The following is a 23,239-nucleotide window of genomic DNA, read 5'->3' as shown; positions in this document are numbered from 1 at the left end:
GCTAAGAAATCTGTTGAAGTTTTAAATTTTATATGGTTGAGTAGTTTTTGCCTTGCATCATGGAAGCTGTCATCTCACAGAAGAGAGAGAAAAGCGGGCCATGGCTTTTTCCCTCCATGGTCTCCCTTTTGATCTGTCTATTCATACCCCTATTTTCTATCAAGTTACATTCCACACATTAATCTCTTTGCTACCCAAATTGAGATCACTTTTTGCAGCACAAACTTTATTATTAGTAGTAATTTATTACTGAGGCACCCAAACAATGTGCTGGATGCTGTAAAAGAAAAACAAACATATACAACATACTGAAAGTGTCTTACAATATAAACTGGAATACCAGATGATTTTATCCCTGTATTTGGGTAAATGAGATAAGCGGGGAAGAGGAGATTCTGTTTCACTAATGATAGATATGGCAGGAAAGGTGGTTGACAGGGGTTGGGTACTTTGACCACATCATCTAACACTGCTCTAAACTAGTTAGACTACTGTGCTCAAAGACATTAACTAGTCCCTGAAGGAATCTCTGAGCTAAGTTAAATTGTGGAAAAAACTCCTCAATCCTGTTTATATTACAGCTTCTCTCCCTGCTATCACTGGTGCAGTTGCACTAGTGGTGTATTATGCATTCATTTTTCGCTGTTTGCTGCCAGAAAGGGCACTGCTTTTATAGAAGTTTGCTGAAGCTGAGGGAAGCCTGAGGGGCATATATTCCACAAATGGAGAAATGTAGAGGCCATGTTGAAAAACTGCTAATGCTCAATAAATGTGTATACCAAGCTCCACATACCTGATTTATTTGGATCAAGAGATATATCACCCTGGTGATACATCAACAATTTCAAGTCCAACAGCAAGAGGTAAGAAAACAGGAACTGAAAGGTGAGATAAGTCATGACTCCTTTTAAAGACCGTCTCTGTGCTGTAGTTCTAAAAGGTTTTCAAAGGTTCTGAGTCCATGTTGCATGGTACATATTTGGAACTCCAAGGGTAGAGATCAGTGGAGAGTCAGGTTACATAGAACAGCAACATCTGAATGAATTTATGTCATGTTACCGCATAACGCAACACTAGTAGAAGTGTCACTAGAGTTAAGAAATGGTTACTTAGCGTAACTGCGGTTTTCTCTCTACCACCTCTGTTCAAATGATGGTAACTGATCTCCCAGAGCCTGAATGCAGAGTCCTTAGGCTTACTGGTGGTAGAGGTACTTGAGAAGCCTTCAGTCTTGTGGGTACTGAGTCGGAGACCAGTGGGTGCCGAGGTGGTAGATCTGGCCTGAGAGTCTCTTTTTTTGGTAAATTCTCTACCCAAGGGATTTGAAGCTCACTTCCTGGAGTGTTTTTGAGAGGATTCCAGTGATTTCGACTTTGAAGCTCTAGAGAAGTGTTGTGCCAAGGAACTTGACATGATCGACCTAGTCAGGGGTCGTTGTGCGGGTGGGAGGTCCCTTGGTCAGAAGCTGGTCAGAGCAAACTCTACATCCTAAGTAGAAGCAGTTTCAGTTCCTGGTTCTTTCTGGCCCTCGACTTTCATTTGAGGCAGAAATCACACTTCTGAGGGACATTTGATTCCCCGAGAGACTATACTGCAGTTATGTCCCTCACTGACCGGGATATCCTCTTGGTGTGAAAGACAACCATTAAACCCGATTTCAATTCCCCTGAAGGGAATAAATAAATACCAAAAAATAGATGAACGGGCAACAGCTGCTATCCTAATAAGATTTTTTTTTTTCGATTTTGGCATATTTTTGTTTATAAACTAAAGAAAGAAATGAAAGGGATTACTACCACCAACTAATGGAAACTCTAGGAACTATATCACGAACAAGAGAAAAAAGACAACTGATGTAATCTCAATTTGGAGAGATTACAAGTACTGCGTGGGCCAAATGGACAGTGCTACCTAAAATCTCTGATCTGAGGAGCATAGGATGCAAACGCACCTAGAGTGGAGCACCCATAGGAACGCTACTCAAAGAATCAAAGTAACAGTAAGTAACCGTGGTTTCTTCTTTTTCAAGTAGATGCAACCATGTATTCCACATAGCACAACAGTACCCACCCCCGGAAGCAGGGCTTAGAGTCTAACCAAGGATTGCAGGACCATCCTACCAAAATTTGTATCTGCTCTGGCAGATGTAGTAATGGCATAGTGGTTCGTAAGGTATGTATGGACAGCCATGTAGCAGCCCTGCAAATGTCCAATATTGAGATGCCACTGAAGAACACTATTGACATTGCTTGCATTCTCATAGAATGAGCTTGCACCTGCTGAGGTGTAGCGCAAGTGATTTTATAGGCAGTCCTGATACACAATCAGAGGGGTAGCCGTGTTAGTCTGAATCTGTAAAAAGCAACAGAGGGTCCTGTGGCACCTTTAAGACTAACAGAAGTGTTGGGAGCATAAGCTTTCGTGGGTAAGAACCTCACTTCTTCAGATGTAAGACTTGCATCTGAAGAAGTGAGGTTCTTACCCACGAAAGCTTATGCTCCCAACACTTCTGTTAGTCTTAAAGGTGCCACAGGACCCTCTGTTGCTTGATACACAATGTTATCCATTCAGAGATCTGAGAAGAGACCACCTGAGCCTTCATGCAATCTGCATATGACACAAACAGGCAAGGCAAAGCATGCAACAGTTTAGACCTGTCCAGATAAAAGGCTAGACATAAACTATGCCTCAACTGCCTCAATCATGTCAGGGCAATGACAATGAGCTCGGCCAGATCCACCTTCAGCTTGACAACAACCTGTGGGACAATAGGGTTTGGGGGGGGAAGCATACAGGACAGCCAACTGCCAGCTAAGGTGGAAAGTGACAGACAGGGAACCCAGACTGAGGCCCCCCTCAAGAGCAGAACAGATGACATTTCTTGCTGTTCCTTGGAGCAAACAGGTCAATCATCGGAATACCCCAAGATGACCCAGAGGACACTTGGCTTCAGGGACCACTTATGACTCGGGAAAAAGTTCCTTCTGAGATGGTCCATAAGATGACTCTAGACCCCAAGCAAGTGATCAGTTATCAGAGTGATACTTTCCTCGATGCAGAACTGTCACAACTTGATTGCCTCTTGGCAGAGCACCCCGTAGTATGCTCTCCTTTGCCTACTCATGATACATCATGGTGATATTGATGGTAAGTGTGTGAACCACTGAGCCCAATACGGTCCAGAGAAACGTGACAGGCACTGTGGATGGCCTGAAGCTCCAGCATGTTGATATGCAGTGAGGCCTCCTGTTCGGACCATGATCCTGAACTTTCAGCAACCCCAGATGTGCTCTCCAGCCCATCAAGGAGGCATTGGTGACAACAGACCTGGTTGGTAAAGGCTGGATGAAAATAGGTGTCCCGAAGACCCAGAACAGCAAAACAGTCATTCTGAGGTGGGGAGGACAGTCAATAAAGTGACCATTCAGAATCTCATGTATCTGATACATCTGTTGAGGCTGTGAATGTCATGAATTGGTATTACCCCTCCCTTGGATTTGGACACCAGAAAATACCAGGAATAGAAGCCCTGACCCTGGTGTTCCAGCAGAACCTCCTCCACTGCTCCCAAAGCCAGTAGAGAGCAGACCTGCTTGAGGAGAAGTATCTCATGAGAGGGGTCCCTGAAGAGGGACAGGGAGGGAAGGAAAGGAATAGGATGGCATAGCCCAATCTAATGGTATTTAGGACCCAGCTGTCGATGGTGACTGAGACCCAAGCACTGTGAAAGCAAGCAAGCCAGCCTGTCCCAAAATGGAGGGGATGGGGAAAAGGGAGCCACGACTAGACCACTGCTCTGGATCAGGGAATCAAAATGGGAAAGCATGTCAACTGGCCAAACCCTGTACCCAAATGCCTCTTTAGCTGCAACCTATGCACCTTTCTGGGATAGTCAAATTGTCTTGGGGGAGGGAAAGGCTGCCCAAATGTACACTGTGGACCATAATGCTGCTGCTGACCACTATAGTGGCACCTCTGCACTCCCGGCATGGACATGTCCAAGGACTGTAGGGTAGCCCTAGAATCCCTGAAGCAATGCAGAGCTTCATCTATCTTGTCCAAAAAAAGCACTCGGACATTAAAGGGTAAATCCAATCTATCTTGCTGCACATCAGGAGCAATGCTCAAATTCTGCAGTCAGGGTGCCCTTTTCTTGGTCACTACTGAGGTCATCATTCTGGCCGAAGTATACATGATGTCCAGCGCAGACTGCTAGCCACCAAGCAGCCATTGGCGACAAACGCCCGATATTCCTCCCTCAAGGCTTTGGGCAGCTGTTCTTCAAAGTTAGACACTGCTGTCCAGTTCACAAAGTTGTATTTGGATAGCAATGCCTAGTTATTTACAATCTGCATCTGAAAAGAAGAGGAGGGTTACCGGTCAGGTTCCATCTGTTTAGAGGCTTTATACTTAGGAGTGGATTTAAATTTTCATTGCTGGGCTCTATTGTTCACCATTGTTACAACCAAGGAATCTGGGGTTGGGTGCACCAGAATGAAGTAGTGTTTCTCCAACTGCTTCCCAGTAGATGGTACTGAAGCCAGCGTGCTCCAGAGAACCTTAGCAGGCTCTAGGCGCATATTGTTAATAGGAAGGATGATTCTCCTGGGACAGATGGCTGCAGGATATCCAATAATGTATGGGTATTCTCCTGCAGGAACTCCACTTGAATACTCAGGGAAGCGGTCACATGCTGCACATGGTCTTCATATGCCTTGAAATCCTCCTGTACTGAAGGAGAGGAAGAGCCAGGCATTGCAGAATTGTCTAGGGATGAAGACAAAGTGGTTAACTGTGCCAGAGCTGGATCCTGGTCCAGGACTGACAGATCTGGACAGGAAGACTCTGAAGATTCTACGAGGGAAGGTTCACCAGTGCCTGGGCCAGCAGCAAATTGACAGACACTGCCACAGATCTGCTCGAAGATCTCGCTTTAGAGCAAGATGAGGAGTGGAACTTCCACGACCAAGGAGCATTCCCTGGATGCCATGGAGATCACTAGAATGGATAGGGCATTAGTGGCCATTAGGCACTGGGCGAGGGACCCGTTAGAATGCTAGATGACTGCCAATGCTGGTACTCACAGAGCTCCATGAATAGCCCTCAAAATGGGTCAGGTGATGGGAGAGCAGGAGGAGGAAGATCCAAACCTGGACACAAGGAGTCCCATGCTTCAGAGGATAAAGGGTGGAGCCAGCCCTGGGGCTATGAGCAACTGGTCTGATGGTGGAACGGGTACTGCCGGCACAAAGTACACGTCCATTGTTTCTGGTGCCAGAAGCAGTTGACTCCGAAATCAGCAGTGGTACTGACGTGACTGTTGATGTCAAAATGGAGAGTGGTGAGTGCTGTCACAGTAACAGCAGCGAGCTGAGGAAGTTCCCAGTGCTAAGGTGGTCCCTTGGGCCTGGCATCGGTGCCACTTTCACTGACTGGAAGGGAAACATTGGTGTGCGGTGCCGATGGCTCAGCAGTCCATCCAGACAATGGCACTACAAACGACACTGCACTGGAAAAGTCCTGGACCCAGGGAGGGGTCAGGACAGAAAAGCAGAGGTCCATTGCCTCCTGATACACCGCTGGCACAGAAACAGCCAGTGTTAGCATCGCCCTCATTGGTACTGGACTTAAGAGACACCCCAGGGCTGAAACCAGAATCGACAAAATGGGGTCTTTGCCCCCCTCCCATTCTCCCCAGTACTGGGGCAGTGGTTAACAGGACCTGCTCCAGCCTGTGTGTCAGCATTCACATTGTTCCATTCTGCACTCCTTCTGGAGGAGACAGACAAGTTCCCACACAACCTGGGCAGCCTCAGTTGGTCTTATGCAACCTTTTCCTTGGCACACGCAACAGGGAATGAACTCCATCTCTTCAGAGAGGTGTTGGATCCAGAGCACAAAACAGCAGCACTCCCAGAACCCGAGGGTGACCTCCAGTCCTATGCAGGTGCCAAAGCATATAGCATGGTCTGTTCAAGAAGGTGCTACTTTAGATGAAGATTCCTCACCACCTGAATCCATTTCATGAACGATTTGCAAATTGAACACTGCTCTTGATGTGGGGATTGTTATTGGAGATCACTCCTCTACATGATGGACAATATTTAATCCCTGGTGGGGGCATTACCAGGGAAATACTTAAGCTAAATTTAACTAATACTATACTAATGGTACTAATGAACTATATACAGGTCAAAAAAAGTCACTAAGGAATAGAGGTTGTGAGGTTAGGAACTATAGAGAGCTCCAACTCCAGACATGAGTAGGTAAGGAACTAAGGGGAGGTCAAGGTGGCACCACCTCATATATCCAGAGGAGGATATATGAGCATGATGCGTGAGCACCACCTCTTACAAGTGCTGCTAAGCAAAATTCTCCAGCTCTGGTGCACTGGGCACGCACACCCCTAAGTGGAATTCAAGGCTGCATCTACTCAAAAAATTGGTTCCTGTAAATTGATTTGTACCAGTCCCAGCATGTAGGGTTCCTGAAACGAGGTGGAGCTAGAGAATAAACCAAAGCATTAGAAATATCAGTCTGCCACAAAACTGAGATCATGTTGATGGAGATTTCCCTTATACCAATATCAGTAGCCTGGCTTGTTGTTTCTTCCGTGTGGTTTATATAAATACTTTTCACAAAGCAATCACTGTATATGTGACCTCTCAGTCCTCATCCTCAAAAGAAACCTGCACACACCTTCAAAAGATGAGACAGGGAGCCTAAATTCATAACTTTGCTAGCCACTAAAAATCATGGACTGAATAAAGACGTTGGATTTATGGTTTATTACAATCTATAATCTCCCTTCCCAGCCTTCCCCCCAGCCTTTTTCTCCATTCCCCCCTATGACTGGAGAGATGTTAACTGGCCACTTCACCTGGAATGATCCCTTGAAATGTGCATTAACTACTTACACTGAACAATCTGTTCCACCTTATATTTAGCTCTGGTTCTGAGCACATTCCCCAGAGCTGATGAAGAGCTCTGTGTAAACTCAAAAGTTTGTCTCTCTCACCAACAGAAGTTGGTCCAATGAAAGATATTACCTCATCCACTTTGATTCGCTAATATCCTGAGACCAACATGGCTACCACAAAACTGCACATACAGACAGATCGTACTTCTGATTGGGATGTGACTTAGTTCTGCACTCACTGCATATGTATCTAATTCCAGGGCTGGCTTACAGCAGATTAAATAATTAGTATACAAAAAGCCTTGACTAACTGGAGGCAATTGCCTAACCTATTATCTTACTGCAGTTTTCATCATGGTCTCTTCAGAAAAATACAATAAATTGATTTATAAAAAGGAAGAGGGTGGGGAGTACGAATGGGGTGGGGGGGAGGGAAGAGTAGGTATCCTGCAAGACGGGAATGCTTCTCAATCTTATCCAGATTTAAATGTGTAGAGCCACATTTGATCATCAGTGTTTAAATACAAGCAGGTGTAACCAGTGTCCATTCACAAAAATAGAATTTCTGTTGCCCTGGTAGCGATGGACACTATCTTCTGCAAGAACTGCAAATATTTGTATGAGCAGGAAGTTTGAAATGAGAGCACATTACTTCCAATTTTTGGCAGTTTCACTTGTGTACCCATAGTGCCCTCTAGCATTCAAATGAGAAAACACTGCCTTATCCGAGACTCAAAAAAAAAAAAAAGTTTCACAACCTCAGAGGAAGGAGACTTCAAAATGCTTTGAAAGGACATTCTTCCCATGTTAAAAACAGGATGCTGTAATGGAAACGATACTTTCACAGCTTTTATACAGCACTGTCTTGCAGAGCTTAGAAGTTCTGCAGGATGAATTCTTGTGCCCTTAAGGCATTTCTGCACTTTTCTATACCCCACCTATAGCAAATGTGAATTAAGATGATGCATTCTCTTGGCATGAGAATATGGACTTTTACATGTAAACCGAATAGACTGCATATCAAGATACATATTTGTCAAATGTCTTCTATTTCCACACACAGAAAACAAAAAATATTTGAGCCAAATTCTATTAAATAGAAGTCTATATAAATTGAAGAATAATTTGTGGTCTTTAGTGAGATAAAACAAGTTTCATAGATTGTAGAGAGCAAATTATTGTATAGAGAGAAGGCTTAGTTTGCCTCAGAGAAAAGCGACCTTTCATCTAGCTGAAGATCATTAGGAAAACATTTTGGAGAAATCTGACAGCACTTCCTTCTTTCTTTACAGTTAGAAGGGCACTATGGAAGCCTATGAAAAGCATGAGTCACCATTTATTGATAAAACAGAGGAACTGCTTTGATGCTCATCCAAGACCGGAAAAGAACCAGCTTCCAAATGACTGAAGTGGATTTCACATCTAATATTCAAAGTGAGCTGTTAAAGATAGTCCTACCATTGCTTATCAAGAGAGGTTATACCTCTAGTTTAATGTCCCCCTTTTTCTTAATAGATTTGGTGATATAAACAGATCTGCTTTTTATAAGAAAATAAATTGCTGACTAGCTTCCAATAAAAATTCACATGCGAGTCAGCAACCTACAACAGAGGGGTGTTCTGAGGATTAGTCTTTGTAAAATGTATTGAATAAATGAAGTAAGTATTTTTAGTGACTTCATGAGAAACATTTTTCCAATATATGTCGCAAAAAGGCTGAAGTATGAGGGAAATTGCTGCAATAGATACTTTCTTCTTAAAAGAGAAATCATGTCTGAAGAATGACTTCCTCAATTTTATGTCTCTCCACCTGCTGATAGGAAAGGGTAATATACTGTTCATACACCTGTGCAGCTAACATTGCAGGATGTAATCTTGTACAACCTTGGTCGGAGAAAGGCAAAAAGCTGAATTACTCTACTGGAGCATGGAGGAAGTCGGGAACATATGACCACGTCAGTAACAAAGTAATACAGGATCAGGTAATATGCAGTTCCAAAGACATCTATAGGCTCTCAGCATTACAAGCCCACTGGAAAAATGAAATCCTGACTCATCTGGACAAAGAAAAGAAAAAAATGCAATATTAACATTCAAATAACTTCTGATTATCTAATAACAATGCTAAAAGCTCAGACAGCATGAATTTCAAAGCAATTATCTACTGGGGAAAATATACAAAGATAAATGATTTGCAAAATGTTTGCTTGACAATTGATCTATAATACTTATACAGCACCAATAAACGTAGTATCCAGGCAGCAATCCTTCTGAGCGCATTAAAAACCCTATGAAGATACATGCATAAGCCCTACCAGGGGTTCACAATGCTTAAAGAGCTAATTTCCACAAAGAATCAGATAATCAGTTTGATTTTTCAAAGAAAAGCTAGTAAACCATATTCATCTTGAAATTTCTTCTGAAGAATTTCTAAGAGAAATCTTTTTTCTTTGTCTTAATAAAATAGCTGCATGTGAAGATGATAATGGGGATGCTACTGCAGCAGCACACTTGCTATAAAAATCAACACCATTCCAACTCAAGAAACAAGAGGCTAAATATTAACCAAAATTAGGGTAATGATCTCTTATCTCTAAATTAACTCCAATATTTTTCTGAAGGAACTTCAAATTCCTGTGCTATTTATTCCATTTGTTTTAACCAAGTAATTTAACTGGTTAACAAGAGTAACATAGTATCTGCTGTACTAGGTTACATCTAAAATGCTACCTTCTCCAGTGGCCAGTAGCTGATGGTGGAAGGTGAAAAAAAATCAATGCACCTGGACAATTCTGTAATACAGCAAATGAGGTGTACTGATGGAAACTTATGCCAGTTCCTGTGATCACTTTGTGGCCGAAGCAGGAGAAAATCCAAAAATCCCAGTCAATGATATCAAGTGAGCTAATTATAAAGAAAAAAGCAAATTAACAACAGGTTTTGGAATAATTTTTATTAGATCCTTAGTGGGATTAGAAGGTTCAGGGAACTGGTAATAAACTGTGACACATTTCATTTCCAGGTCACTGATTCACATCAGGGCCATATCAATGGAGGTGGAAAGTTCTTTGTATCTGATGGCATTTTGATGTGCTTTGCCTAGTGGACAAATATCCATGTTACAAAACCAACATCACAACTGACTAGAAGAGCATTACTGTTTTTCTATCAGAGCAAAGATGCGAAAGGCCAATCTATGAAGATTAAGCTACCACTTCATCTCTAGGAGTGGGTCCTTCACAACAGGGTTAAGATTGGCAGATCTGTACAAGCAGGCTTCTTCTGATGTTGCTCATGCTGTACATATAAGATCTTAGAGGAGAAAGATGTTAAAGTTTAAAATGTTTAAATACTGAAAAGATTTCAAAATGTCATTCTTCAACATAAACTATATTTCCTCCCTGTTTCTTTAAACCAAGTTTTCACTTGTTAATTATACCTCCCGCCCCCCCATGACTCAATTTCTATAACCCTGGCTTTAAGAGTTATTTAAAAGAAATTCTCACTGGAGGTCTTTTGTACATGGCTTTTGAGACAAAGACAAGTTACAATTTCTTTGACTTTCTCTTCCTGTTACCCCACAACTTAGATAGTTTTCCCATCATTTTCTTTTAACTCAACGTTTTCAGTGAGTTACAGCTTTGCATTTTTCTGTCTTAAGTCCTTCATCATCCAACATCTAACAAAAGACTATCTTAAAGAAAGAAAAAAATTACCTTTTTCCTTAGAAGTTGGGAAAAGTTTTCTGGAAAAAACAAGGCAACCATTCTTGGTGTTTCAGATTAGCAAAATTCATTTGCAGAACTGTTGGATACAAAACAGAGCCATTTAGCTAAGCACACATGCATACATGAGCAGAATCACATTCAGGAGGATCAACTCAGTAGGGAAATGAAAGTTGTGAGATGTATGGCTTGTTAGATTAAAAAAAGGCTGCTCCACAAGAGAGAGACTTCAAGCGATGACTTTCAACAGTGGTCAGACTGTGTGAAGGGACAAAGAGGACTCTGGTGCTAGGCAATAGGAAGGAACCAGGAAGATGACAGACATACGTGGCATGTAGTTTGGAGCAAACCATAAGGTGTCTAAAAACCAAAAAGGGCAGCTTGAAAAGGATTCAGAAGTAAATGGGAAACCAGTTTAGACTGTGGAAGGGTCTATATGCTGTACAGAACTCAATCATTACTATTATAACTGGGGGGTCTCTGGGCACCAAACACAAACTCTAGTTGGGGGAGGAAATGGCTGTGCTTGTTTCTTTGTGTGAGAAAGTGAGCTGAAGCATAGTGACCCTGGTATTCTTCAGTAACTGGAAGAGATATGACAAGAAAGAGTACAAAATACACGACAGCAACAATTTTTTCATTTTCACCCTAATTTTGGAGGAACATAATTCTAAGTTTTTCATAGGAAGACCACATGGCTAAAGGGATTAATAGGAAATGGAATCTCACACAGCTGTGTCACTAGTTTGAAGTCAGTCCAACTGAGCAACCACCAAAAGTTGTGACCATCGGATACCTAGGTGAAGTGACTTAGTTTCAGCTTCTTTGAACATGGACCCATATAAAAACCTACACCCTAACAAACTACTCAATCTATGGAGCATGCACAGTACTCATCTGCAGTACCTGATATGTGGAAAAACACAAATCTTCAGTCTCCAACATTTCAGTCTCCAACATTTCTGCCTTCAAACTGGCAGCCTTCAGAAGTACTAAATAATTAAAAAATAAAAAGTTGAAAAGTTTGTATTTACTCAATGAACCAGAATAGCTCATTTAGAATACTGGAAAGATAGGATCTAAAATTAATTTATTTTGCCTGAAATTCAGGGTAAAAAAGTCAATTTCCCTAATAAACAGTTCAAGTCCTTATGACAAATATTAGAAGTTACCGTACAACCAGACAATTATGACATTTCAATATAAAACTAAGTTCTATACAAAAACAATAGAGCACATTTTTGCAACAAGGGGTACACACAGAGAGAAAGAGAGAACACATACATACACTATGAAAAGGAACGGAGATTCAGGCCTGCAGAACTAACACCAAAAAACCCTTCAGACCACCAATTTAGAAAGCTACTCTGAGGGACACTCTTACCTCAGGGATGATACTACTTCCATTTCCCTTCATCTCTTATTTTACGAATAAAAAGGCTGCCTGCAGAGTAATGATGTTCCAAGAAAAGACTTAAGGGGTGGTGGTAATTTGCTCCCAATTAAATGAAGGGTGCACAGAGAAAAATATTATGAGATCCAACTACCACTTCTGCACCTGTCTGATGAGAGGTGTATTGGATTTATATTACATTTATTTGAGGGCTGATGGCTACACAAGGCTCCAATAGCTGATATGCCTACAAGAGACCTGAGGAGGAGCCAGAATGCTACTTCATGGAATGTGAAACACTTTCTTTTGGATATAGGAGTTTCTATATTTCTACAGGGCTAAGTCTTAGGGTTTTTTCCCTTCTAAGAAGAGAAGAACTGCAAACCTATGAAACCAATGCAGAACATAGTGCCCTGTGAAAAAGTGCGTATTTAGTATTTCTGCAAGCTCTCAGTTCTATTAGCATTTCTCACATTTATAAGTTTTAAAAAGTAACTAAATGAACAGACCATAGTATGGACTGATCGTTTTCCCAAATGTAGTTTTAAAATGGGAAAAAAAATCTTTGCAAGGACAAAGGAGATATATTAATATATAGGCTTAAAGTTCTTAAGACTATAATACCTACCATTCACTTTTCTTAATGTATTCTTCTGTTACATTTCTTTAGTGCATATATCTTTGTGGGATCAAGTTTTCTTCTGTAGGTTCACAGTATATGCATACAAATGCTCTTATTTATTAAATGTTATTCTATTTGAAGCAGTTTGAGTTAAATTACGTTATCAGTTTTAAAATATGTTTCCAAGGCTTTTATGCAGCAAAACCATATACTAAAATACAATTGTATATCACCTAAAAATGAGACTTCACATTTCAAGTTATCAGTTTTTTATATGACGTTGATGTAAAAAAAAAAAAAAAAAGACAGTGATTATAGCTCCTTTTGTGAGTATGGGGGTGGGGGGTCACCATTTGGAATGGTCTTTCTTCTTTCCTTTTTTATTTTTTTCCATTTTCAAGGACCATTGTCTTAGCTTTTTTGGTTATTGCTTTTTTTCTTTTTTTTTTTTCCTTTTTTTTTTTTTAAAGACCATTCCATTTCTTTATTTTTTTAAACATCTTAAAGTCATAAGGACTTATATGCAAAGCAGTCATACACTGTATCATTAAAACCCATACGTAAAATACGTACACAAATCCAACAAAAGGCTAGTACATAGTAAAGCCTAAGCATACTACTATGCAATATTATGAATACATAACTTTAGAGACTTCAGTTTAGTACTGTTATCTATTCATTTCTGAAAACATTCACAAAGATTTTTAAATGCAAATTTTCATTCCATATCTGGAATAGAACAAAAATTATCTATGTTATAACAATTCTTGGTCTTTTTTTTTTTTTTTGACCAATTGATTAAATTACAAAGAATCCAAAGAATTCTCTAACTTTCAGGAGAAGTATGTAATAAAAACATTGCATATGTTCCTAATAAGATGTCTTTAGCAATCATTTACTGAAACAACTCAAACATGAATCTGGCAAAATACAGGATTGATCAGCTGCTTTTTAGTCTATTTCTGAAATTCAACTTCATCACATTTACCAAAAAACCTTTTAGTACAAACAAGCAAAAGTACATTAGGTAATACTAATGCAATGTAGGTACAGTTCCAGCACTTTCTCTGATCAGTTGAATCATCTTCTCCATGAACGAGATTCATTATCCTCTTCCTCTTCATCATCATCTTGAAGCAATGAGTCATCCACCAAGGATTCTTCCTGAAACTTCAAAAGAAAAATGTGTTAGGCTCCATTTAAAAAAAGTCAGAGAATGTAAAAGATGAAAACAAAAAGTAGACTTCTGCTACATAGACTTTAATGAGGACAAAGATTATATGTGGACATTCCCTTTTTAATCTGAAACAGAAAAAATGAAAGTTACTTCTAATCCGAGTTCTTCAAGCTGACTTCACAGTCACACTTATGGTACTGCACCACCTGATGGTGCCAAACAATGGAACCTTCTCAAAGCAGTGCCTGCTGAAGCACACGTGCACCCGTCACCCACGCCTTCTATTCCGCCTCTCAGTGTCTCTGATCATGAGAGGGTGAGGCTACATAAGGGGCATTGAACCCTCTACTGCCGCAGTTCCTTCCACCACCAACCCAGACAACCATAACAGGACTCTGAGGATATGTTTACACTGCAATGTAAGCCCAGAATTCAAAATCAGGCTCAAGACTACCCCCCCCCTTCTATCTACACACAAATTGCGCTAATCCAGGGCTAAGACCCAAGGTCCCAGGACCCCATGAGGGTGGAGGGGTTGCGCCTCAGTTAAGTCGGGTTCCAGGGTTCAAGTCCTTCTGCTTTGCAGTGTAGACAAAGACCCACTGGACTCGCGCTATGACAGTCTGCCAAAAACATCCCACGGGCCAACTTTATTTGTCCTTTGGACAGTCAAGTTTGGTGGACAGTCAAGTCTTCCCACACTAAACCACGAACAAAAGGCTAGAGCAGCCACCTTTTTGGAGGGTACTAGGAAGTCTGGGATACGGGTGGCTGACCTTGGGTCTACATAATGTAGTGCAGAGATGGGAGCCCCAGGTTGGGACCCAGAGTTCAACATTCCCTAACCAGGGATTACCAATGAGTGTAGAACACTCAGACCCTAAATTAACAAATCCAGGATCTGCTAACTCTAATTCTACTAACCTTGGGCTTACATTGCAGAGTAGACATACCCTGAAAAAAAAGGGAAGGTGGGCAAGAATTGTGAATATGCAGACTCATCTTGTAGAAGTCTGGTAACAAGTAACCAACCTTCATTTCTTTTTTGAATGGCTCTGCATGTTAAACTACTGCTAAGTAGTAATAAGTAATGCTGAAAAACCCTAAACACAGAAATGGACTCAATCAAATAACGATTGCAACACTGCTCTGCCAAATTTGGCATGTGCTCCAGAAGAAAGATTAAGCATGTTTAGTGAAAGTGTGCACTGACTTTCAAGTGGCAGCCTTACAAATTTCCCTAATAAGAACATATTTGAGTGATGCAAAAAGATATTGCTACAGCTCTAGCAGAATGAGACTGCACAGAGGGATCAGGAATTTCAGGTAACTCATAACACTGCAAAATGCATTGTTTAACTCATCAGGAAACCCATCTGAGTGGACACACTATTACCAATATGATAATTTGCATAAGGAATGGTCTAGATGGTCTCCTAAGACTTTTAGTTCTACCTAAATAGTATGCAAGAGCCCATGTAGCATATAAAGCATGTAACAGACTCCCATTTATTAGCATGAGGTTTCAGAAAGAAACTCTCTCACTGAAATGGATCTCAGACACTTTCATAAAAATCTGGGAGGAAAGTTTAAGAACTGCTCTATCTTTGTGAAAATTTGTAAATGGCAGCTCAGCTATCAAGGCATGCAACTCACTCACCTTCTGGCTGTGATATCAGTGATGAAGACCACATTAATAGATAAGTAAAATAAAGAACATTTCATCATGGTTCGAAGAATGATCTCATAGGCGTAGATGAGGTCAAATTAAGCTCCTAAGATAGATGGGATCCCGTAGAGGAAGATACATGTTATATATCTCAGACTTTAATGTCAGAAGGGACCATCGTGATTATCTAGTCTCACCACCTGCACATTTGCAGGCCACAGAATCTCACCTATCGACTCCGGAAATACACCCCTACCATCTGGCAAAGTTACTGAAGTCCTCAAATCATGGTTTAAAGACTTCAAGTTACAGAGAATTCACCATTTACCCTAGTTTAAACCTGCAAGTCACCTGGGCCCCATTCTGCAGAGGAAGGTGAAAAACACCCAGGGTTTCAGCCAATCTGACCTGGGAGAAAATTCCTCCCCGTCCCCAAATATGGCAATCAATAGACCAGAACATGTGGGCAAGAACCACCAGGCAGATAGCTGGAAAAGAATTCTCTGTAGTAACTCAGAGCCCTCCCCATCAAGTATCCTGTCGCCAGCAGTTGGGGATTTTTGCTACTGGCAATTGCCAAAGAGTCACATGTCATAGTAGGCAATCTTATCACACCATCCCCTCCATAAACTTATCAAATTCAGTTAGGTTTTTGCCCCCACTGGTCCCCTTGGAAGACTTACAGAACTTCACATCTCTAGTGTAGAGAAATCTTCATCTAATTTCTAGCCTAAATTTATGTATGGCCAGTTTATAGAAGTTAGTTCTTGTGTCCACACTGGCACTTAACTTAAATAACAACTCTCCCTCCTTGGTATTTATTCCTCTGATATATTTATAGAGAGCAATCATATTTCCCCTCAGCCTTCTTTTGGTTAGGCTAAACAAGCCAAATTCCTTGAATCTTGTCTCATAAGATAGATTTTCCATTCCTCGGATCATCCTAGTAGCACCTGCACCTGTTTCCATTCTCTGCACCTGTTCCAGAATTCATTTCTCAAACATGGGAGACCAGAATTGCACATAGTATTCCAGATGAGGTCTCATCAGTCCTTTGTTTAATGGTATTAACACTTCCCTGTCTCTACTGGAAATACCTCGCCTGATGCATCCTTGGACCGCATTAGCTTTTTCATGGCTGCATCACACTGATGGCTCATAGTCATCCTGTGATCAACCAGTACACCAGGTCTTTCTCCTCCTCTCTCGCTTCCAACTGATAAGTCCTCAGCTTGTAGCAAAAATTCTTGTTGTTTGTCCCTAAATGCATGACCTTGCACTTTGCACTATTAAATTTCATTTCATTTCTATTACTCCAGTTTACAAGGTTGTCCAGATCTTCTTGTACAATATTCTGGTCCTCCTCCATACTGGCTATGCCTCCCGACTTTGTGACAGGTTTCAGAGAGGTAGGCATGTTGCATCTGATGAAATGGGTTTTACCCCACGAAAGCTTATGCCCAAATAAATTGGTTAGTCTCTAAAGTGCCACAAGGACTCCTCATTGTTTTCTCAACTTTGTGTCATCCGCAAATGTTATTAGCCCACTCCCACTTTTTCTTAGAAGGTCAGTAATAAAAATATTAAATAAGTTTGGACCCTGAAGACTGATCCCTGAGGAACTCCACTAGTAACCTCTCTACAGTCTGACAGTTCACCTTTCAGTATGACCTGTTGTAGTCACCCCTTTAGCCAGTTCCTTATCCACCTTTCAATTATCATATTAATCTCCATCTTCTCCAATTTAACTAATAATTTTCTATACGGAACTGTATCGAATGCCTTACTGAAATCCAGACAGATTAGATCTACTGCATCTCCTTGGTCTAAAAAATCAGTTATCTTCTCAAACTCCTTCATAAACCTTTTTCACAGAATCATACAAAAAGGGATCTAACATCGACCAAAATGTGGTAAGCTGAAATAGCAGTCAAGTGAACTTTTAAAGGACAATCCTTAAGTCTTCAAATACATTAAATATTCCAAAATAAAGGGTAGGGAAGCTACCACTGGCAAATCAGATTGTCCCTTCATCCAGACAAATCTAGTTCATTTTAACTAGTAACACTTCCTCGTAGACAGTTTTCTAGTGTTAAGTCGTACATTTTGTACGAAAGAAGAACATAATTGCTCAAGAGTAGTCATAATCTGACAGCCCACGCTGTGGATCTGGATGAAGAATCCCATCTTGCAGCTGTGACAAAATATCTGGAGACAGAGGAAGATTTATGTACCATCCATCTGACAGCTGAAGCAGGCCCATGCACCACTACTGTCTCAGCCAAGCTGGAGCAATCAATATAATTTTTTCCCTGTGCTGTCTAATCTTCACTACTTTCTGAATCAATGGAAAGGAGAGAAAAGTATACAGAAAGGCCTTTCCCCAATGTAGAAGGAAGGCTTTTTGTTGATTTCTGTCACAAGCAAGTCTATTTCAGGTTGATCCTAATGGGAAAAGATGTCATGACAACCTGATCCTTCAGGGACTGTTGTGAGACTGGGAGCTGTCCCTGCTGAGATGATCTGCTAACAAACAGCCTTCCCCTGCTAAATGTGGGGCTACCGGATAGTGCTCGTGACAAATGCATCAATCCTATAACCTAACTGCTTCAACACATAACTGGAGTGAGTGAGTTCCCTCGTTTGGTCATGTAAGACAAAGCCGTTATATTGTCCATTGCTACCTAGACTACCTTCCCCTGTATATGAAGGAATGACTTGAGAGATGAATGACCCTTAATTCCAACATGTTGATGTGCAAACTTTTCTCTTGAAAAACAGAGTTACCTTGGATTGTACACTGAGCTATATATGGACTCCCCCATCCACCGTTGGAAGCATCTGACGTTATTGTCAATGAAGGCAAAGGAGGACTGAACAGAGCACCCCTGAAAAGACTTGTTCCTCCATCACCTTCTCATACTGACAGGCCTGAATTTACAAAATCACTTGTTCTATTTTTAAAAACCTGTCTTCTGGAAGAAAATCTTTCCCTGCTACTGAGGTGTTGTCTACACTAGAAAATTAGGTCTGTATAATCTCACTCGAGTTGTGAAAAATCCATAACCCTGAATAACACAGTTAAACCAACCGAAACTCCGGCATAGACAGCTTTAGGCCAACAGGAGAATTCCCCCGTTGATCCAGCCACCACCACCTCCCAGGAAGGCGGATTACTTAAGTCACTGCTGTGCGATTGCAGCATTTTAAGTGTAGACAAGCTCAGAGTCCAGTAAGCAACCTATAAAGGGAATTCTCTGAGTTGGGCACAGATTTGGCTTCTTAACACTGAGAAGCAGACCCAGATCTGAAAAGAGCAAGATTTTAACCTCAACGTTGAGTAAGAGAACCTTGCACGTAGTCACTTTCAGTAGCCAATTGCTCAAATACAGATAAACAAAAATACCCTGTTTTTTCAGACGTGTTGCTATCATAGAAAGGCACTTGGGGAAAAAAAAACTAAACTCTTGGTGCTGCTGACAGGCTGAATGGGAGCACCTTATATTGGACATGGCACCTTGCCACCATAAGCCAGAGGTATTTTCGATGACTGTGCCACACAGCAATATGAAAATGTGTGTCCTTTAAATCAAGAGTGGTGAACCAATCCACAACTAAGGAAATTGTAGATGCCATGGTTAACATCCTAAATGAGAATTTTCGAATGTACTTGTTCACATTTCTTAAGTCGAAAATTGGACTTAAGCCCATCTTTTTTCTGTATCAGAAAATACCTTGAATAAAATCTGTCCCCAAAGATGTTTGGGTACTTCTTCAACAGCTCCTACCTAGAGCAGCTTGTGAACTTCTGTAAGCAAAATCACCCCATGAAAAGGATCCATGAAAAGGGAAAAGTAGGGGGCAGTTTTATGAACTGAATGACATAGTCCTTTTCTACAATGTCTAGTAACCATAAATCCAATGTAATCAGCCTCCCTCAGTTGATAAATCAGGCTAGTCTGTCTCTGAATAACAGAGGAGAATGATCCTCACTGATTGGTCAACAACTCTTGATCCTCATATCAAATCTGAGGGATGGTGTTAGCTGAAGACTAAGAAAAGGGAGCTGGTTGCCTCATCTTAGGTCTAGATCTGAAAGACCTTATGCTCAGTCTGAAATGAAGACAGGGATTCCTGCTGCTGACACCTCTGGCTACACGCAAAATAAGACTGACAACTGTGAGTAATACTGTCTCTGGTATCTAAATGATGGAGTAGGTGGTCTCTTCCTGGGCGTGAGACCCAGACTCAGAGAGCGAACACTAGAGCTAGTCTCCTTCAATTTTTCCAAAAGCTCATCTGTCTCAAGTACTGAAAATACACAAGTGTTGTTGCTGCCGTGTTGGTCTCAGAACTTTAGAGACACATGGTGGGTGAGGTAATATCTTTTATTGGAACAACTTCCGTGGGAAGGAGAGAGAGAGGCTTACACAAAGCTCTTCTTCAGATCCCATGTAGAGGATACCTCACCCACCATAAGCTCTGCTTCAGAGCAGAGTTAGCTTATAGCACTGAAAATAAATTAAACTTTTAATAGTGTGTAACTTTGTAAAGTTGTTTAATATCTTTCATTTTGTATCCTAACAATTTTCTTTTTAAAATATTGTGAAATATAATATAAAAATCGGCACCCTGCCTCTGTTGCAGAATGGAGCTGCTGTACATTCATGTGACATCATCTGCATAGTTCATGAACAGAAACTTCAGGAGATTTAAATTACCTTTTCTCTTCATCTAAGTGCATTATGCTTAATGCTCACTTTATTTGCTGTTATCAAACTCATTTAAAAAAATAGCTGAAGATTCCCTTTAAATAGATAATTTATCAAAAAACATTACATATGAAGTGCATTCTGGCAAGGTGATTGGAACAGTGTAGAGAAATTGAAATGTCTGTCAAGTTAGACTTGTGCTACAAAAAGTAAAAACAATTTTGGGATAATTAGACACCTTAAACAGAGAGAATGGGTTGAAGAATGAAGGAACAATGAAAGAAAGTAAGCTTATGGTAAACAAAGACAATAGGTGGTTTGGGACATATGTCCATTCCTTCCCCATAATTTTTCTCTAGTGTTAAACACATTTGTCTCAACTGCAAAAATGCATGATTCTTAAAGGAAAAGCTTTTTAGACACCCTAGTAATTATTTTTAGGTGTAGGCATATTCACAATGCCTATCTAGTTCAATTTTGAACTTGATTATAAATTGTTCAAGTGTAATGTCTCATTTTAGACACTGATTTGCGGGAGGAAAAATATCAAATGGGATAGATTAAGTACCTTTGGTTGTAAAGAGGCAAAGTGACTATGAACATATGAGTTAGACTATTTTTCAGTATACTGTTTTAAGGCTCATGGCAGCATAATAGCTTGGATATGTATAATATGTTGAAGAATCATAAGAACTATTAAAACATGAGATGCGCATTGTCTGGTCTTCAGAGAGTCTCTCATTTTTATGTTTTCCGCAATAAAGAAAGTTCAACTTCATTTGCCTCCCCCGCCCCCTTTTTTTAAAAAAATAAATAAATTATATATTGAAAGCTTTCGTTCTTCAAGTGGCTCTGCACATTTCCATGTATGGATACTGTGCTGCCTGGTGGCACCTCATGGTAGAACCTTCTCCAAACAGTGCCTGCTGGAGTGCACGTGTGCTCCATCCTACCTCTCCCCTCGGTGTCTGGGAACGTTCTGAGGGGGAGGCTATATGAGCAGCGCTGTGCCCTCTAGCACCTCAGTTCCTTCCAACCACCGTGAAAACAGTTGTTAGCTGCCCTGGTCCTTCAGATATGGGGCATTCTAAGTGCCTTGTTAGATTTATAGTTTATAGTAGTTTATTCCTAGTACAGTTAGTACAAGATAGTGTTATAATACAGATAGTGCATACACTTATTAAGGTAGGTTCCTTCTGTTATGGCAGAACCTCAGAAGAAAAACCTGAGTTTTGAGATTTGCTTGGTGCCCTGCTGTTTTCTGGGTGTTGGACAAGCATGTGAGGCTTTTGAAATATCTGGGAGAGGTACATTCACCTCTGGGTGCTCCGTTTGCCAGACTAGCTTCCTGAACTTGTAAGAATAGGCAGACCAGGCTTTAGGTACTGTAGCTCAAAGAAGCTCTGGCCACTAAACTGTCCAGTTCCGGAGGTTCTGCAAATGAAGAGGACTGATTTGGCTTCAGTAGCTTCCTTAAGTAAGGAGACCTCAAAGTTGTGCAGATCACTATCTGTGCAGCTTTCTGATCCTTTGGAGAAAGCTACCAATGCCTCAAAGGCACTGGAGAGAGCCTGTCAGGAAAGTCAAGGAACCTAAAGTTATGTTAGTTCCAGCTGCATGAGAACAGAAGCAGCCACTGTGGGAGAAGGCAGCCACTGTTAGCAGTGCCATATCCCACTTGTCAGACCCCCTCCAAAACAGATGTTGCTACTACAGTTCCAATGGTAAGCTCAAGTCTGTTCCAGGCTCTTTCAAGCCCAGTGTTGAGCGATGGAGTATTTTCCCGGATCAGTCAGTTTCCAAGTTTGTGGCGCTGAGCCAATCCTCTGCTCCGGTTCCGAGGGCCACCATCAGATCAGAAGAGGATAACAGTAGTGGCTGATGTCCATTGTCCTCTGCCTGAGAGTCCTTCAACTTTGACTGACAGGAACTTGGCAGGGGAAGAAATTATCTTTATCAGTTCCACAAACTCCTTCATCTGTATTTAAACATCAGTCAACAGATTAAGACTATTGGAAACTATTGCCTATTGCCATTCTGGGGTGTTGGTTCAGTACTGCCTCTGAGGAAAGAGTGCAATCTACTGAATTATCTGCCCACCTTCTTTGTCTCTTAGGGTATTACTTGTGCCCATATAAACACACAACCTGCCTGACCCTGTTTAGCCTACCCTTCCTTAGTTGAGCTGAAGTGAGTCATGAGGCAAAAAGGAAGGTTCTCCATATCTGTTATGGATAATGGAGCTTGTAAACAAAAAGTCAAATACTTTGGTGAACTGAGTGTCCACAGACACTACTAAAGCAGTCAGGTATTTTCAGTTTATAAGAGAAGCATGCATGAAAGTCAGAACCATTTATTATAGAAACAATGAAAACAAATTGATACTGGCTGGGATAAAACCAAAACTGAAAGGAAGCAGCAGTGTGGAATTTCTCTTTCACGCAATTTGATGACCACTGTATTTTCTGAAATGTTATTCTAGACTAGGGGTCAGCAACCTTCAGCACGCAGCCCACCAGGGTAATCCACTGGCGGGCCACGAGACGTTTTGTTCATGTTGATTGTCCGCAGGCACAGCCCCTCGCAGCTCCAAATGGCTAAAGTTCACCGTTCCTGGCCGATGAGAGCTGCAGGAAGCAGTGACCAGCACGTCCCTGTGGCCCACTGCTTCCATTGGCCAGGAACGGCGAACCGCGGCCACTAGAAGCTTCGGGGGGGAGAGGGAGGGCCGTGCCTGCAGACGGTCAACGTAAACAAAATGTCTCACGGCCCGCCAGCGGATTACCCTGATGGGCCGTGTGCCGAAGATTGCCGACCCCTATTCTAGAATTTGTCTACTTAAGATCAGAGTATATATTTCAAATACTCACAAGTGCATGGGCTAGAAGTAATACAGAAGTTCTCTTAAAGCAAAAGCTGACATTTAAGAAATGCAAAATGTTCTTAAGGAACTTTGATTGGAAATCCATTATGTACGGGAATTTACTGAAGGAAAGAGGGGACTAGTTCAGTAATCATTGGAG

The 23,239-nt window shown here is 41.2% G+C and overlaps 1 protein-coding gene and 1 long non-coding RNA gene across 2 annotated transcripts in view; both read right to left on the bottom strand.

Annotated features, from left to right (window-relative positions):
• Positions 1 to 7,319: 7,319 nt before the first annotated feature.
• On the bottom strand, positions 7,320 to 12,962 carry LOC103307527 (uncharacterized). Its single transcript, XR_006177145.2, has 5 exons — positions 12,665 to 12,962; positions 11,550 to 11,635; positions 10,635 to 10,722; positions 9,701 to 9,822; positions 7,320 to 8,975 (listed from the first exon to the last, which is right to left on the bottom strand). It is a non-coding gene; the product is annotated as an uncharacterized LOC103307527 (long non-coding RNA).
• Positions 12,963 to 12,993: 31 nt separating this feature from the next.
• The window catches only part of RBM26 (RNA binding motif protein 26), a 103,138-nt gene continuing 92,892 nt past the window's right edge, over positions 12,994 to 23,239 (bottom strand). Inside the window, exon 22 of the mRNA XM_008178530.4 lies at positions 12,994 to 13,828. Coding sequence (XP_008176752.2) covers positions 13,739 to 13,828 — 90 coding nt within the window. The 3' untranslated portion in view covers positions 12,994 to 13,738. The remainder of the gene's footprint in view (positions 13,829 to 23,239) is intronic.

Source organism: Chrysemys picta, chromosome 1, assembly GCF_011386835.1.
Source record: "Chrysemys picta bellii isolate R12L10 chromosome 1, ASM1138683v2, whole genome shotgun sequence".
In the NCBI taxonomy this organism is placed as follows: Eukaryota; Metazoa; Chordata; order Testudines; family Emydidae; genus Chrysemys; species Chrysemys picta.
Note: the sequence above shows the minus strand (reverse complement) of the source record. Positions and strands in the feature narration are given on the sequence as shown.